Here is an 18,696-nt window from a genome sequence, read left to right on the forward strand (position 1 = left end):
CATGGCAAATGCTGGTAGGGCTGCTCATGTCGATTTTTTGCAAGAAACACCAGCCTGTTTACATGGTCTGGTTTCAGAGATGAGCGCAGGCAGGTGACAATATTGCCACCTGTACTGAAGACCCTCTCTGAAGAGGAACTTGTGGCAGTGCTGCCACATATGACACAGGAAAAAAAGAAAAGACTCTGAACCCTTTCTTTGCCATTATATAAAAATAGTGTTGCTACAAAAGTAGAAATTAGGCTTACTAATAAGACAACTCAGATCTGAAGGTACACAGGAATCTGCTGCCAAAGTGCAATAAAAAAGACAAAATTAATCGAATCAAACCCATTTTTTGTTGCATTTTATTAGAGTATAAAAAGAAATGCCTTTAAAATAGGATGCAAGCAACACTAGTTTCTTAACCTGAATTGATAATAGACTATAATCAATTTAAACAGAAAAGATCTTAATGTTTGCATTCTTATACAATTTTTTCTACAATAAGCACTGCAGCCTTGCTCTTGTTGTTGGGGCTTGTGAAAATGGACTGTTGTGCATTTAGCTGTCCTTTCAGGTCCCTCCCATTTTGGAAGAATTAGGAGGGAATTCTGTCTCGTAGCGTTTGTGCAGTTTTGAAATGCCGCTCCTAAATTACCCTTCTTCGATAAAGCCACGCTCGCATTGCAGATGAGACAGATGGACTTTGAATTGGAATAGATAACAAAATAATCATCCTCCCACTCGGAGTGAAAATTATATATTTTGGGCTTTTTTGCTTCTGCCATAATTGCGGTCTTGTGTGTGTGCGGACTGTCACTCCTGTTGACACCATAGGTTGACACGGACAACGTGAGCGAACTATGCCCACTGCCCACCAGCCACTACCCGACACATGGGGTCACGCCGGTCAATCACAAAGCTTTGATGCGTTCAAGTGCATTATTCTGGGAAAGGAAGATTATGTTATAGGACATTAACGATAAAACTGAATATTGTTGTTCTATTTTTAGACACATCTCGCGATCGACTGGGAATCTCCCTGCGACCCTTCTTTTTAACGAGTTGCTGCTCTTGTTCTGACATTTTCGCTCGCGCTGAACACTCACAACGCATGTCACTCCCACGTGACCGAGTGGGCTTTTAGGGAGGGGCGAAAGCGCACCCAGCAAAATAGTCGTATTTTGTCAATTATGCTGTTTTCATAATCGTCGCAAGCCATAATGGTAATCGCGATTAAAATAGGATTAATTGCACAGCCCTACTAGCCACCCACATCAGCCCCACCCTTCAGAGACGGAGAGCAGGTGGGCCAATTAGGGTCCCCTGGGTCCCCCCACCCAGATGCAGGCAAAGCCCTGTATAATTGGTTTCCTCATCTATGAATTATTAATCCAGGTTGCTCTTTGAGCTTTTTGACAGGGTAAGGTTGTGACAGTGCACCCTATGACATAAGACTCTCCTGTTTAACCCCCTAGTGCCGTGTTAAAACGGCTCCACACAATAAAGTGGGGACACTCAGACAAATCCAGGAGCTCACATGAAAACCTGGGGTGCATTAATGCTGTGTGAATGTCAAAAGAAGATCCTTTATGATGGGAACTTTACAATAATGTAGAGAGTATGCTACAAAATAGATGTACTTTTGTCTAAGATCTATATCTATCATATTGTCCTGCTAAAATTGATGCTGCAGCAGTAAATAATGCATTACATTAATCCATCACTTTACAGTAAATCCAATGGTGCATTAACAGTGACGGCCCCTACACACGGCGGCGTGCGTCGCCGCTTCAACGCTTCTGCCCATTCACTTTGAATGGGGTGATGTCACGATTCGCCGAACTGCATTGTGGGAGCAAAGCGTAGCTTCTCTCGCGGTGCTCGCTGCAAAAGTAGAGCAATGTTCTACTTTTGCCGCCTCGACAGAGGCGTCAGCCAATTGAATCATATGCCAGTGCAAGCTCTAGCCAATCAAACCGCGTGCTTGTGTGTCTGGGGCGGGAGATTCATGTGATTGGTTGTTGGTCGAGTTTCAGCCCCCCCCCGCCGGCAAGCGACAACGCACGCCGCCGTGTGTAGGAGCCGTGACAGGAAGGGATATTATTTTATGGTATATAGCAAGATTTAGTTTAAACCTCTCAGAGCATAATGATACAACCTATTTTGTAACAGTGCTTGTTTTTTTAAAGACTATCGGTTATGTTCAATATCAAGTGAAAAACTGTGACACACTTTCAAAAGGACAAGATGATGTCTTCAAATGTCTTGTTTCGTTAGAAAAGGTAGTCAATTTACCATAATGTAATGCAAAGAAAAAGTGACAGGTTCCTCTCAATTATGAAGTAAGAACAAGAGAGTGCATCTTTCCACAATTCCTCACTTAAAAAATAAATTACAACTTTTTCCTGTTGATCAAAATACCTGTTATGTGTCCAACCATTCCAGCTCTAAATAGTTTTGCGATTGGTTATGTCAATGCTTATGATCAAATGACAACAAACCATATGTCTGGCAGGCCTTGCTGTTATTGGTGGCAGTGTTGTTCCCTGGCTCCTCTCTCTGTCTCACACCAGGTGTTAGCCTGTAAATATTTCATGAGGCCTCTGTGCTGTGCTACTGGCGCACAAAGGCCGTTTTCAATGCGCCGGACAGCAGAGGCTCTCTGGAAACAGAGGCCTATCAGTTCGGAATGGGACGCAAACAATTTTCAGCACTGCTAAAATTAAATTAGGGGAAGGGGCATACCAGAGAGCAGCTCTGCCGCAAAGCTTGACACAGCAAGACTTCTTTACCCTTCACATCAGACATTCCATGGTGAAATGAAAAAGAAGAGAAGGGGGAACAAATGCCTGCAACAATAAGCCCTCTGTTTGAGTTGCCAGTGGAAAGAACTAAAAGGCATGAAAATGAGATATGAAGTGTTAGTAAGGGTGCCAAGTTGACTTCTCTGACTTCAACATACTAGATAGCACCACAAAGAGAGCTGTATGATGGAGAGAAGGACCACATTCATATGATGAGATTCACAGGAAAATACGTCACTCTCTGAACATAGACAGGCCTCGACCTTTGCACCCTTGCACTTAACATCCCATCCCATTAGAAGTGTACATCTTCCCCTGGATTTAACCAGCCAGCCTTTGATCTAAAACTGCATCAACAATGGTTTCCCAAACTGCCAATGGGGGGAATCATTCCCAAAAATGTGGATGCAGTTAAAGAGTGTCAAATGTCTGCAAATGTGTTTTTTCCTATCCAGCCCAAAATGATTGTTTTCCAGAAATCTTGTAGGCAATTGTTTAATATCTGTTCCTCACCTTCACCCAACGCAAACCTTTCGCGACTAATCAGACATATACGTTTTAAATACCTGCCAGCCGAGTTTACAGGTTGACCATGTGCCAGCAGTTTCATTTGCACACACTATTGAAAACCTGGATCTATGTTAAAGATGGGTTTAAGTTTCAGTTGTTTTCGTGGAATCAATAACTACCCCCAGTAAACTACCACAAAAGAGTCTTCAAAATCAAGTTCAGTCTGGAGCCACCTGAGGCAGCACGAGGCACTCTGTCTGAAAGAGCAGGGACACTCAGGGGTCAACATGCCAAGCACTCCAGAGTCTCCAGTTCCATGCTGCACTGCTGAATGAATTCCAGCTATTAATACACGGTATGTCAGGGATGCCATTCCTGGAGAACTCCACAGATAACATGGGACAGAGGGGAAGGTATACAAAGGATGAGGGAGGGTGTCCAAAATACAGGTAGAGTAGAAAAAACAGATGCAATAAGGACTATTGTATGGATGCCGTTCAATGCATCATGACCACCTCAGTAAAGAGTACACAGTCACCCGATGTGTCTCGACATAAGATAATTACTAGTTTAGTGCCCTAATAGCTGCGAGTTGCCATATGAGAAGAAATAAATGCGACATAGGAGTGGCGTAAGATCTATACTATATACGATTATTGCAACATCCCCGGTTTGAATTGGGACTGGAGCAAGTGGATAATTTATTTCTTGTTTCTCTCTCCAAATAATTCCAGCCACAAATGTCAACATGCCTGGTCAATCCAAGAAGTCAAATGCTTGCAACATCAATAGAAAACTGACCTGATTGTTCCAGGCGCAGTACAGATCACAGATCCGACTCCAGTTGTTGTTAATCATGCAGTCGAGAACATTTAGATGAGCCATTTTAGGTTTCACTGAAGAAATCCAATCGGACCAGACACCTGCCCCTCAGCTGTGTGTTCCAAACCCTGCTGTTCCCAGCGGCGCCCTGCTGGCAGCAGCGCTCCCTGATGCCACCTTGACGGAGAGGAGGGTGTAAGGAGGCGGGAGGGGATCACCGGCAGGCAAAGGGTGCATATCCGTGCCCATCTGCAAGCCCAGCAGGCGTCCTATCCGGCGTGGCCGTCGCCCCAGCCATGCTTCATTAGCAGTATGTTAATGATTCATGCTCCGCAAACTCTCAGGGGATTATCGTAGATGTAACATTAGAAATCAGCCTTCCTGAGCGAGGGATGCAGCACGAAAGAGTTGTCAGCAGTCCGGAGCGGGACAGGCAATCGCCATGGTTACGCAGCAGACTGGCCGGTTAAGGAGAAGCCTGAAAGACGACGAAGCAGACTGCACTTTTTCTTGTCATCTGCCTGTGCGTTTTGGTTACCCTCCCTTTTCTTTGATTCCCTCCGTGTCTCTTTCTGTGTTGCTCTCTCTTCCCAGCTGGCTGTGCCTCCCTGTGCTCGTCTCCGCAGTCGTACCAGGCTGAGGCAGCCTGAGCGGAGCAGCAAAGGCTCACATGTAAAAATCAAGCATCAGGCCGCACTGCAGGACATACCCAGAGACCGAATGGTTTCCCTCTTCTCTTTCTGGAAACTGCCAGAAAGGTGTCCATCATTGACCTTTCACTGCTGTCCCTTGTTTACAAGAAAATACACCTAAGGCTTGTATCACCTTCAGAGGGTTTAAGATGTCTGTGTCATCCTGCGAAAACCTACAGAGGAGAGACAGCGCAGCCTCTCTGTCTCTTCCTCCAAACCTGACTGATCATGCACTTTACCAGCAATGCGGAAATCTATCCTGCCCGAGTTATTTATTTCCTTACCCTGCCTGAGAAGAAATCTTTACTGTCCTATGCAGAGGGAAGACTTCCTGACAGAATGCAACATACATGCCATAGCCCCCACCGCTGCACAGCAAAGACAAACCTCAGCTTGGCTATGTAAACGAACGTCAACTTAAAGACTTCCTGTCACCGTAGGATGTCAAAGAAATCAAGCGTGTGAGGGAGGAAAATGTGCCGGAAATGCATGAAGAGAGAACTACTGGATGCCAGTAAATAGTTGTCTGGGATTGTTTATGTTCCTTCCACCCTTTGATGCTGTGTGACGTCCAGATGGTTGTGATTGTGACACTGGCTGCAAGGCGGCTTCATCAGTGAGATGCTTTAAGCTCACTTGAAATGATGACTGCCAAAACTACTTAGGAGCAAGGAGTAGCCTGAGGTGGGGTTTAAGATAGTCATACAATTTTAATAACCCCTTACAACTAAATGTCGATCAGCCTTGGACTTATTTTGTCTTTCTTTCAATTACAGGGATCCCCACAGGCAAATCAAAGTCAATAACCACCTAAACCATGTAAAACACTGTAATCAACACACCATTGTCACAACTGGTAATTCTGCAGGTACATTAATGTCCAGTTCTAAGCTTTTATTCAGTGGGTACTGTAATCGTCTTTTGTGCACCAAATGTTGTCTGAGACTGTGTATCAGAGATAGATGTATCACAAAAAGCTGGGTAAAGATAACCTCAGAGATAAAACAGACACCCCACTCTGTAAGGTCATAGGGCTACACACACAGTCTAGACAGAAAGGTCATCCAACTCTTATAGGCCACACTTAGTGACCAGACATGGCAACCCGGGGCCCAACAACACACTTTCATTACACCGGTTTGGGAACCTCTGGTTGCCCCCCATATCTCTTTAACCAGCTAGTGTTCCCCATTAGCAACACACAATCGTTTTACTTTCTTTAACTTGGGAGGCCGCCAGTGCGTATCGTCATACTGATGAAACAATAAGCTAAACCTCCGCAGGACAAACAGAAAACATTGTTCTGACATCCATCACGTTCGGGGAAAACATGTCAAGATATGACCCAGAAAATAACATCACTTAATATGTGATGTCAGTCCAAAACACACAGCTGTTCAAAGATTAATTCCTCTTGGCGAAATGAAACACATTAAAGTTCCTGTTTTGCTATCAGCTAGAAGTCAAAAGGGATTTACTTAAATACGAGCAAATCTTCTACTAAGATCTGCAGCAGTGCTATTTTATTCGGATACCTAAGCCAGGCAATTTTTCCAGTGCAATAATTCAAAATAATAAACTGCCTTTTAAATTAAATGTTAAAGCTGCTGAATGAAATGTTAATATCAAAAACACATTTCATTGGAATTCACATTTTTAAAAGTAGACTTGCATCGCTTGCTATCTCTTTATAAGTAATGCTACACTTTGTCTAAATGTGTAGCTATGTGGACTAAATCACGATAGTGCAAATGACCTCATGTTGGAATTATTGCAAACTAATGAGAGACAACTGTCAGTGAATAACAAGAGCAAACCGCTGTGACATCATGCAGCAACATGTGCATGAGCTGAGGCTGCAAAACCCCCACATCACAAGCCAGCATCAGGCCAGTAAACAGTAAACCCCCCCCACATTGAAGCCAATATAATCCAATGAATCCTGAGTTATGGATCTGATCTCTGGACACACGCAGGCAGAGCCACACACCCTCCTACAGTACAAAACAACAGGGAGTGCATGCATGTTTGGGATGCTGAGGTCATTCCACTGACAGTCAGGCAGAGAAACAGAACTCCATGACGGACATGAGGGGAGTCAACCTGAGGCTTATCAAGATGGTTTACAGACGAGATATTAAATTCAAGTGATGAAAAGCCAGTTGTTACACATTTTTCCAGTCAGATTTATTAATATGATTAATATATCTTATTGTATCTTTTTACTGCACATTCTTAATTAGTATGTTGTTATAATATAAGAAAATGATGCCCACCACAAGTTTCAGAACACGATGTTACGTCTTCAAATTGATTGTTCTTTCAAACCAGCAGTCCACAATTTAGAATCTTTAAATCACAATTTTATAAAACTCATGGAAGAAAGGAAATCCTTTATATATATTTTTAGTCTCCTGATTTCAGCACTAGTGATAATCAAATGAACATTGAGTGAGGTCACATACCAATACGTTTGTTGTATATACTTTCATCATCAATCCATTTGAATCCGTGTTCCAAGTGGCAGTATAACTGGTCGAATACTTGATTTACTTATTAATTTATTGGCTTTAAATGTGCTGACAAATGCAGCCGTTTTAACAGGCAGCATGCTGGCCTTCTTTTAGACTACATAAACCAGGGATGGGCAACTGGCGGCCCGCGGGCCGCATGTGGCCACCGCCCTCACTTTGGGCGGCCCGCGAGTCAATTTACAAAAATATATTGGTTTCACAGTTGTAAACAAGCAAATCATTTGAACCAGACCCCACTTGTAATTAATAATATTCACCGCTAGAGGGCGCTCCCCCCAAATTCATGAGGCCTGCAGCCAAGTGTATATTGTCTTCTGTTTACCTCTCGGCTTTCCTCCGTTAGCGGGAAAAGAAACATGAGCGCCCAAAAAAGAAAACTGAACCTAGAAAACCGTCTCTTTCAGCCAAAATGGGAAATAGATTATCTGTTTACAGAATTCAAAGGCAAACCTATGTGTTTGGTGTGTCTTGAAACTAAATCGGCAATGAAGGACTACAATTTAAGTCGCCACTACAACAGCACCCATAAAGACAAATATGAAAAGCACACAGGAGCTGCCAGAGTCGCCATCGTTGCTGACCTGAAAGGGAAAATATGCAGCAGACCTTTTTTACCAGAGCCACGACTACACAGCAATCGTCTCTCACGGCGTCTTATGCCGTTTCCCTTGAGCTTGCTAAAGCTAAGAAGCCCCTGTCTGACGGCGAAATGGTGAAAAGTTGTGCAGTCCAGATGGCTAAAGCATTCGGAGATGACAACATGGCTAAAAACTTTGAAACCGTCTCTTTGTCCCGTCGGACAGTGACACGAAGAATATTTGAAATACAAAATCATGTCGAACAAAAGGTAAAACAAGTCATGCATGACTGTGCATTAGAGATGTTAAGATTCACCGATTCGCATCGGTGCACCGGCATAAACGTTCAAGATGCGAGTGCACCGGTTGAAAGAGTGCACATCGGCTACAGTTTGGGTTGAACTCGCGATGCATCGATTGCGTAGCGTCTTTGCATCGGTAAAAAACCGATTCATTCATATAAAATCCCCTTATCTTGTCAACGTTCAGCAGAGACGATCTTTGATATTTGCTTCGCCACTACGGAGAACGAGAGTCTCAGTTATCAACACACACGGAAGTTGAGGAGAAAGAGAAACACAGCGCAGCGAAAAATACCTACAAATCAAACGTTTGGCAACACTTCGGATTGTTCAAGAAAGACGGTGTAATAGTCATTTATGCTATATAGTTGACCGCAGGTCATGGAGAGTAATAAGGTATCCGTGGACCTTTGTATGAGGTATCTTTATTACTTAACAGGTCTACAGCCATGATACATAGATCCGTCCTAGATGCGGACTTGCATATACACAGTATCACTCCGCAGCCGCACCCCATCAGTAACGTCCTGATGGTATATGTGCGCGGCACTATTACTACAGACGGTCAACTTGAAAAATCACTCGCAAATTGTTAACGATGCCGAGCCGCTTTAAAGTACACAAGTAGTAGGCTACGAGGAACTTAGCGACGCACATAAAGAGGCGACATGGGGTCTGCGGCTGAAAAGAGAAACCTGAAAGTGAGACATATGAGTTAAATCACTCAGTGAGGTGTTCTGTCAGAGAGAGGTGTTTAGCTTACAGCAGCCTGTGACGGCCAATAACAATTTAAATGTCTTCCTTACTGTAAGCAGTTATGAAATACCTGTTTGTGAAAGGTTATTTGTTTTCTTTATTGTTCAGATAGAAACCAATGCTTTCTGCTCACTGGTGTGTTAGCCTCTGAGTGTTAAGCACATCAGGCTGGCAGATGGGCATTGCTCTATGGTAGCTGTTATTTGCACATTGTTAATCATGAGCAATGCATCCTTACATTGTTTAACTGTGAGGTGTTATACAATTGTACTCTGGAGAGCTTTTAAAGGTAAAAAAATAAACGGCATGATGGGATGTGCAGTACCAAATATGTAAAGCACTTTTTTGTTAATATATGATTTGCTTAATATAAGGAATAAAACAAAAATCCTCTGTCGTACCATATTGAAGTATCATTATTTTTGCATCGTGTTGAATCGCATCGTATCGCCCCGAATCGCATAATGTTGAATCAAATCGTATCGAACTGTATCGCAACAGGGGTGAATCGTATCGTATCGCATCGCCTGGTGTTTCAAAGGTATCGTTAATGTATCGTATCGTGGTAACGTATCGAGATGCGCATCGCATCGGCCTCAGTGATGGAGATGCACATCCCTACTGTGCATACTTTTCCTTAGCGTTGGATGAGAGCACTGATGTGACTGATGTGAGCCAGCTTCTCATCTACACACGGGACATTAACAGTTCATTTGAAGTGCACAAGGAGTTATTGAAACTGGCTTCTTTGCATGGCACTACCAAAGGACAAGATATTTTCGCCGCTGTTGAAAATGTTGTAAGTGCGCACTGAGGATTTCACAAGCTCTCAGCTGTTGTTACCGATGGTGCGCCAGCAATGCAAGGAAAGCGCACTGGATTTGCCGGCCTCCTCCGCCAGAGTGGCGTTGACTGTCCAATAGTGCACTGCATCATACATCAGGTGGGTAACATTATTGTTATCTATTCTAATGGTTTTGAATGTGGGCATTCTTTGTAAAAAAAAAATCAGGCTAAATCAAATTTCGTTTTGATATTGCAGGAGGCTCTGTGTGCCAAATCAACGAACGTTAGCCATGTCATGGATTTAGTTACCAAGACTACTAATCTCATTCGAGGAGGGAACCAGTCTCTCAATCACAGGAAGTTTATAGCCTTTTTGGATGAAGTGAACGCCGCATACGGTGATTTACAGATAAGGTGGATGAGCCGTGGAAAATGCTTGGAGAGGTTTTTTGCGCTACGCGCAGAAATCCCTGTGTTCTTGGAGGACACCATCCAATGTGATACAAGTGCGTACTGCGCAAAACTCAGGAATACAGATTTTCTTCTCGACATGGCTTTCCTTGCGGACATTACCTCGCATCTTAATCACCTGAATATGCGGTTGCCAAACCGTGTTGGATCTATATGCGCACATGAACGCATTTGTTACTAAACTGACTCTGTTTAAAGACGGATTTTCAGCCGACCGTCCTAATCTGGCGCACTTCCCGTCATGTGAAGAGATGCGCAAAAATGCCCCCGAATGTGAGAAAACATTACCCAAGTACAGAGCCGACATAGAAACACTGCAGCAGCAGTTTAAGAAGCGCTTTCAAGATTTCCACACCATGCAGCCACGCATCGAGTTATTCACTAACCCCCTCTCGGCTGCAATCATCGAGCAGCCCCCTGAGTTGCAGCTTGAAATGTGCGAACTACAGTCAGACCCCTTTCTAGCAAAGCGCCAGGAGAGGGGAATTTCCTTTTGGAGACTGCTACCCGAGTCCCGCTTTCCACTCCTCAGGGATTTTGCGCTCTCAATGGCCAGCATGTTTGGCAGCACTTACATCTGCGAGAGCAACTTCTCTATGATGAAGCACATCAAGTCAAGGGAGAGAAACAGACTGACAGATGAGACACTGTTCCATCTCATGCAAATCGGATGTACAAATGTTGATTGACATTCAGTCTATTGTGCAGCAGCAGGAGAGGCCACAAGTATCTCATTAAGATGTATAGCTTACTGATCCAGCTGTGGGTGAAGTTCAGAAAAATGCATATGTTCTTGGTTTTATGTATGGAATGTGAGGGAAGCATAGAAACACAATACAAAGATGAATATTCGTTGTTAAACTCAGTGTTAGTGTTTGGTACAATAAACATTTATTGCCTATAGATATTTAGTTATTTTCATTAAATTAGTAGCTAAAGTTGGCTATTTAAATGTTGTGGATATAGTATCCTGCCGATGGAAGTGAATGGTCACGAAGTGGCCCTCTGGTAGTGAGGACATTTTTTTTTGGCCCTCACAATCCTCAAAGTTGCCCATCCCTGACATAAACCAATGCTTTTTATAGCAATAACGGCAAGTCTACTATTAAGCAGTTGTGGTCCATTTGTGGAAATGATATATCATATCACACACCAGTTTGCTGGGACTCGTGAAACTTCCACAGCCAATCAAAGGGGACAGCGGCTCTGCCATTCTGTGGCTTCTCTGCCAGCCATTCATGAAATCATTCCTTCATCAGCCTGCCCTTGTTCATTTCCACTGCTGACGCTGACAGGAAATAATGTCGTTTCCTGCCAAGACCCCAAAGCCCACACTAAAACCGCGGGTTAAGATATGTACTGATAACTATCTGTTACATAAGGGTCAATTAAAAACAAACACATTGGTTATAATGTGGTTTTACATCCAAAATAAAATAAATATTAAAATAATTAAATTGCCAGGCCCCGCCAACAGTGCAACATATGATATACTAAATAGGATTTTTTAAAAAGAAGTAAAATAGAGTAAGGAAAAATGAGTAATAAGAAAAAATCTTTATTGCAGGAGATGGCGGAAAATTACATGTACTTGCACTGTTATGTGAAATATTTAAAAAACGTTCTGTGTGAAGATGGTCAGCCACTTCAGTGTAATTCTTAGCATATAAAGCCTGAAAGGAGAAAACTCGTCACCGCCTGAAGGACTGAGCGGCAAAGATCATTAAATGCTCTTCACACACACTCCTGACTGGTGTATGTCATGTCTCGGAGCCAAAGATAGAGTCAGATAGGGGGCGAGTGTTGTGACGGGGATGCCTTGGGCATGTGTAATGGATAGCGCCTCAGCCTCACTGAGCATTAGACTGGTTCAGTTCTGCCTGTCTGCCTGCGTATGTGAAACCCCTTCCCCCGCAAACCACCACCTCTCACCCTCTTCTTGCTGCCCTTCCTTTATCTTCTGAAGGGGCAAGAGTATCCAGGCAGAAGAGGATTTGATATCGAGCCAATTGGCAAAAGAGAGAACCAAAGAATATTGTACGGGTGGCCTTTCTCGCCCAATGGTTCTACTCCCATCTGATTTGACAACAATCCCTGCCCTCTTCCCGCTTCCTCCCTCCATACTTCCATCATTCATGCCATGTCTGTAGTCAGCGGAATAATGGCGTCTAGAGTGATTGTGGACAGTCTGGGCTTTAGGCAAACTGAAGGATGACATGCAGAGGAGACATGGATGTCACCTCTACATGAAAAAGATAAGGGGGCCACCCAACACACATGTTTAGGTTGACCTTGAGGTCCACGCAGCACTCGTACAGATTTCCCTTTTAGCGACAACAGCTGGGAAGTTTGACTCCGATAAGAGATGCCAAAACACACACCGGTTTCAGTTTCATGATGATAACTGAGAGGTGTTTCGAAACCGGGGGAAACCCTTTTGAGAGTGTTATTCCCACAACACTTTCTCTCTACGAGTGTATGTGCTAACACAGAAGCCAGGTCACGTCCGGGTTAGTTTCGTGTTTGCTGAATAGGAAAGAGCCCTGATGTCTGCACGGGACACATTTGCTATTTAAATGTATGCAAATCAAAATGGTTTTGTTGCTGCTCTGATTGATGAACCGCCCAGGATCTAAACACTGATAAAAGTGTAGCTCATTTCCTTTTTGAGACACTGTAATCTCTCTTTCCTGATGTTTCTTTTTTGTCGTCTTCCAATGATTTAAATAAACTATCTGACTTTTAAGAAGTGAGATCATGGTGAGCTGGGTTGTGACACTGGAAATGTGAGTTGTCACCAGCGGGTTGTGTATGTGGAAAAAATGAATGTTACTGAAAATAACAAGCTTTTACGTGGCAAAAACTGACCGCTGTCACATTCCCCGACCTCTAAAAATGCCACTGTCCTGACCAACATCCCCACATTCACTGCTTGTAAGAGCATTCCGGAGAAAATGGAGAGCGATTCCAGTACAGTGATTCCATTTTTCCCTCTCCGGCATTCATCTTTCCACGGGTTAAATATAGCATCACTAAAAACACGCGGGAATAGAGGACGGGTGAAAGACATGCATGTGGACGGGGGAGAGGGAAAAAAAGGACAGGGATTTATGGCGTTGGGAGGGGCTATATTTAGAGCGAAGCACAAAGCATCAGCAGCACTCACAGCACCGCCATGGGCTCCACATGAATGAGCCATGGGATCAATATATGGTGGAGAGTGTTTCATTGTGTTCTTGCTTGTTTTTCTTTATCCCTCCCCTATCCTTTATCCACATGTTTTGCTTTCAATATCACAGGTTTGGTTTAATGAAATAAAATGTAAAACGGAATTTGAGTGAGTAAGAAGGGGAGGGATGTAGAAAGACAACCAGCAAAAGTGAATTGCTTGTGAAGGCATTTACCAATGATTATTTTCTAAATCAATTTATCGGCAGATTTTTTTATATTTTGTTCGATAAAATGAGAAAAAAATAAGTCCAAACACTGTGGCAAGTAGAACTAAAACGTTTAGACAACTAATAAATCATTTGATAATCGTCTAAGTTGATTTACACAAAAAAGTGAAAAAAATGCCCAAAATGTCAGTTTCAGACTTGACGCATGTTTTCACAATTTTTAGACGTTATATGCCCTTTTTTGAAAATAACTGACAGAATAATGAACAAAGAAAAAAAACGTTATTTAAGTCCCAAAAAGGACACCTTTTATACATATCTTTTTCCATTCGTCTTTCTCTGAGATGTACAGTATATAGCCGAGCCTCAGCTGCTCTATCATCACACTGTTGGTATCAGCGGGTCTGTGATGGCAGGTCAAGTAAGGTAGGGAGAGTGAATGAGGCCAACAGAGAGGGAGAAGCAGACGTTGTACACGTGGGGTGTTTTTCCCCTAATGATCAGGGCAGCTGTGCCCCTGCGTTGCTACCATCAGTTTGGCAGTAGGAAGGGGTGGGGGTGGTTTGTGTGTGTGTTGGGGGAAGGAAACGCCCCTTGCAATCTCGCTCATTAGCGAGTCGAAATGATGCAGCAGTGTTGGCTGGTGGAGAGAGGAGAGGGGAGGCCACTCTCATTAGACCCCAGGGGTAACAGCAGTTCATAAGCAGCGAAGCCTGAAAGTTGGGTGAGAAATTGTGTTTGTGTTGTACGAGGCATCAGGTAGATAAAAAAGGACCAGACTCAAACACTCAGGCTAAACACCGGCACTGACTCACAGGTGACTCACATCCCCTGCAGCGCTGTGGAGTGTGTTTTGTTCCTCGGGTTATCAGAAACGTATGGAATCAAATGTCACTAATATCTGGGCAGTCTGGTTATTCAGTGGGCAGCAATGCACCTGCAAAGCAAACTTCCGCACATACCATGCTCCATCCCCTATTTTCCAAACAGTCTTTAAAGATCTGGCTTCATCTGTGGGTTAAGCTGATTTTGAGCTAACCAAAGCGTGCCAGTGTCAGAGTCTAAGGAGCTTGTTTGGAGAAGTAATTAATGTGTTTTTGATGCTTCTGCCCAACAGCTGGAAGCTCAGAAGGCTGTTGTGGTTGTATTTTTACTCAGTGACGGAGAATTAGTGATGTTATGGGAAACGTTTAATTGCAGGAACGGATGTGAGGCACACCACATTGCAGAGATAAATAAGGCAGCTAAAAGAGAAGGTTTTTCATGATCTTCAAAATGTTGACAGTACACAACATTTTTGAGAAATGAATTGCTTCCATGACCAAACCACGTTCAATGAAGCACACGTTCCACTCATGTGCCTCTGCCAAACATGAATCCTTCTTAATCTCAATGATAAACAAATAACTGTCCCATCCTTTAATACGTCAACTGTCTCTAAAACGACTTGACTGTTAGATTGATGCCTTACCCCATTCCCAACGACTTACGTCCCCCATCCTTAGCTGCTTCTAATAGTAAGAGGATTACAGCCACACACACGGAGCCACACTGTTGCCATTTTCTGATGATGGATTATCCAAAACATGCCACCGCTGCACTGCAGTTATGACATGCATCAAGCCTAGCTGGAGTATGATGACGATTATGATGATGTAACTGTTGAAGCTAACGTGCCTAAGAGGAAAAGGATGAGCTCTGCAAAGTGCCATTTGGAATGCAGACCCACAAAAGGCTGCACTGCAAGTAGAACACTCTCTTTGTGCACTTTAACAGTTGTGAAAGTGAGAAAAAAAGTGAACTTAGTCACCCCCGAACCCTGGCGGATGCGATGTGCGGCAACACTTAGCTCGCACTCACTCTGTTTTCCTTTAGAGTCACCCTGAGCCACTTCTGTGGCATGTCACCAGCCTTCAGAAAGTGAGGACACCTTTTGATGAAGTTACAGTTGATAAGTAGACTGATGGTTTTCATGAAAGCTTTATATTTATCCAAGTAACGTTTCTATATATAGTGAATCCACATGTTTTCCAGTAGCATAAAGCTGCTGTTGTGCCAGAAATAGATGTTCCAAACGGATTCTGGCACAACATTTCCGGATCATAACTCCTCTGCTACACTGCTAAAGTTCACACAATTAAATATGTCAGCAGATAACTGTGAAATCAATAAATAAACACTTTGCCAGAGCTGTAAGCAAGCACACCTATAATGCAAACAAAACAAACACATCTCTATCCAAATTCCTACCTCGCAAGACGGAGTTACGGCTGTTTGTTTACACTCTTCATTGTCCTTTGGTGAATCACTCCAACGTGCAGCCATCATTTCATTTCGAACCGCAGAGGAGGAAGAAGTCCTTTAGAGACCACATTGAGGTGAGGAGGATGAAGCCAAACAAAAAAAAAAGGAAGAGGAAAAAGATCCTAATCCACACCGTCCGCCTTCTTCATGTCCATCAGTGGAGGAAATCTAAACACAGAGAACAGGAGTTAGTGAAGTGCAGATATTGGCACACTGTCCTGTCCCATGAAGGTCCCAGTGCCAAATATAACAGCTATTGTAATTTGTAAGGGTTTTTACCAGGACTATTGAGGCTAGGCATCCAAGTGTAGCTACAAATCAGCACCATTAAGTACAAAAGACAGAAGAAGATAAACTCAAATGTATTTCTGAACATTTCTATAACCATTAAATGTCCCATGGAAGCTCCAATGATGAGCCGGGTCAACAAAGGATGGTCAAACATATTAACTCTGACATCTTACTTACTCTAAAAGAAGAATGCTGTTAAGACATAATGACAAATGTACAACTATCTAAAAAGCCTGAATGCTGATGTTAAGGTCATTATAGAGACTAAACAGGAATATTATGCTGGTCTTTTTCAGGTGGTCAAACATGCCTGAAGGGTTTCACTAAAAATCAATTGAATGGTCAACATTCGCTTAATCTATTTAATCTATTTAATTAATTGACAGTGGATCTGCCTTAATGCGTTTAATGGCAGGTGGATAGTAGAGGTTTTTTTTGAAATCCTTTTGATACAAAAATGACCAACGAGTGAAACCTCTGTAACATTATTTAAACACTGGTAGGAAGAAACGCGACGTGCATATCAAATACAAGCGGAATTCATAGCTCTCTGAGGGGGAGAGCGCACATTAGGATAACGGTGTAAAAGCCCCACTCCAGCCACAAATAAGCCATACGCCAAATATAAACCGCCAGCATTTGATGTTTCATTATGCACTATTATGACATGAGACCCACTATCCAAAACCGACTAATTCTCACTATTTTTTGCAAGAAACCACTCTTGTCGTTGTTACTAGGGGTTGCTGTTGCGGATGATAGCTAAAAAGGCGGACGACAGGTTGTTGCTGGGGTTATAATTGTGAATAACATAAGAAACCCTACCTGTTACAAAAGCAGAAAACTACTCCACAAAAACAACACATTGTCCATGTTGCTAGGAAGAGAAGGGTACTCCGCTGAGAGCCTCGGTCGATCCAAAGATGGGTAAAAAAAGGCTGTCAAGAGATTACAGAGCGGGATATTCGGTCTCCTTTTAGAGCCACACTGACTGACCGCTGAGGCTCACTACCTGTTAGGAAAAACACGCTGGAAAACACGGTAAACGCCCTTCAGTGTGCATGTATTCGTCACTGGGACCCGATAAAAAATACACCTCTTGTGTTCATTATTTCCCCATCATTCCCAATCCTTACAACGAAGCTTAAATAGTCAAAAATATAAACAAAAAGTAACATGTACTCCTACGTGGTCCCGGTTGGCGGCGCGACAATCTGTATATAGATTGACAAACCTCCCGACTCTGGTGAAGCACCGCCCCTCCACTTGCCCTCTCGAAGGGAGTCGTCCAATCAAATGAGCGGATTACATTTGGAATTTTGAAGCAGGCCAATTGGAGGCGTTGTTACATAACAATTTCAATAAAGGGTGGAAGCTAGTCCATTCTAAGGATCCTTGGTCCATTCTTGTCAGTGGCTACAATTCACTTTGTAAGAACTTTGTCTTTTATGTTATTTTCAGTGTTGAAAGGTCGTCAGTTCAAATGGTTACATTTACTCTCAGAACCTTTTATTTATTTTTATAATATTATTTCATATGATAATACAATATTGTGTTTATTAATCAAAATTGTTCTAGATGAAAATGCCTAAAACTATGCAAAATAGGGTGGTCAAATTTGAAATTGGAACGCTGCTTACACTATATTAATCCATTACTTTGACATGTATGACAATGTAATACACCTCTTAAATGGACTGCTCTGCATTATGAGCACTTTTCAATTTTTAATATTTAATTTTGTCTGCTAATATTTGTGTACTTTTACTCTTTTTCAAAGTTTGGTACTTTATTTAAATGCTTTATTTTGGGCTATATTTCTAGTCCCCTTCCTTTTAAGGGAGAACTATTTAATTGTTGTAATCTCCTATAATAAATGAACACCCTATTATATACATTCAATGAATGAATAGTCTATTTTTACTTTTTATAACTTAACTATGGATTTGAATGTAAGTGTAGAACTATAATATTCCTGACAACTCATAGTTTCTTCTACCACTGATGGAATATGATCAAGCATCCTTAAAGACACACTTTTCCCTTAGAGAGTGCATTTCAATAATCAGATAGCCCTCAGCTGATAAACACTTTGTTCCATCATTAAGCCTGTTAGACCTTTAAAGTGAGCAAAGGAAATCACAGGGACATCATTGTGAGGGAAGAGGAAATGCCCCGAGGCATCACACATATGCTGAAATCTGCAATTTCCTATCATTCAACTGGTGAAACATGTTTGCCCATCCATTAACAACTGTAACAGCAGTGTCCTTAACTATATTATGGTGACATGTAGGGCATGGCAGCCACATGGGACTCCTCAGAGCATGACAAAAAAAAGTCCGCACAGCTGATCCTGAGAAGACAAAGCCTGACAGTGTTCTGTTTGCTGGCTACTCCAGCAGCACAATGGAAGATAGGACAATAGGACTCTTTTGACCCACACTGTGGCGAGGTTTCCCT

At 42.7% G+C, this 18,696-nt stretch overlaps 1 protein-coding gene across 2 annotated transcripts in view; it reads right to left on the reverse strand.

Annotated features, from left to right (window-relative positions):
* arhgap21a (Rho GTPase activating protein 21a) overlaps positions 1-17,455 on the reverse strand; it is an 86,385-nt gene extending 68,930 nt beyond the window's left edge. For both annotated transcript variants that reach the window (XM_079661544.1, XM_079661543.1), the window contains exons 1-2: positions 17,059-17,455; positions 15,889-16,110 (exon numbers count right to left, since the gene is read on the reverse strand). In XM_079661544.1, the coding sequence (XP_079517670.1) occupies positions 15,889-15,966 (78 nt within the window). In that variant the 5' untranslated portion in view covers positions 15,967-16,110; positions 17,059-17,455. The remainder of the gene's footprint in view (positions 1-15,888; positions 16,111-17,058) is intronic.
* Positions 17,456-18,696: the final 1,241 nt, after the last annotated feature.

The sequence above is a fragment of the Notothenia rossii genome (assembly GCF_949606895.1).
Source record: "Notothenia rossii genome assembly, chromosome: 12".
Lineage (NCBI taxonomy): Eukaryota > Metazoa > Chordata > Actinopteri > Perciformes > Nototheniidae > Notothenia > Notothenia rossii.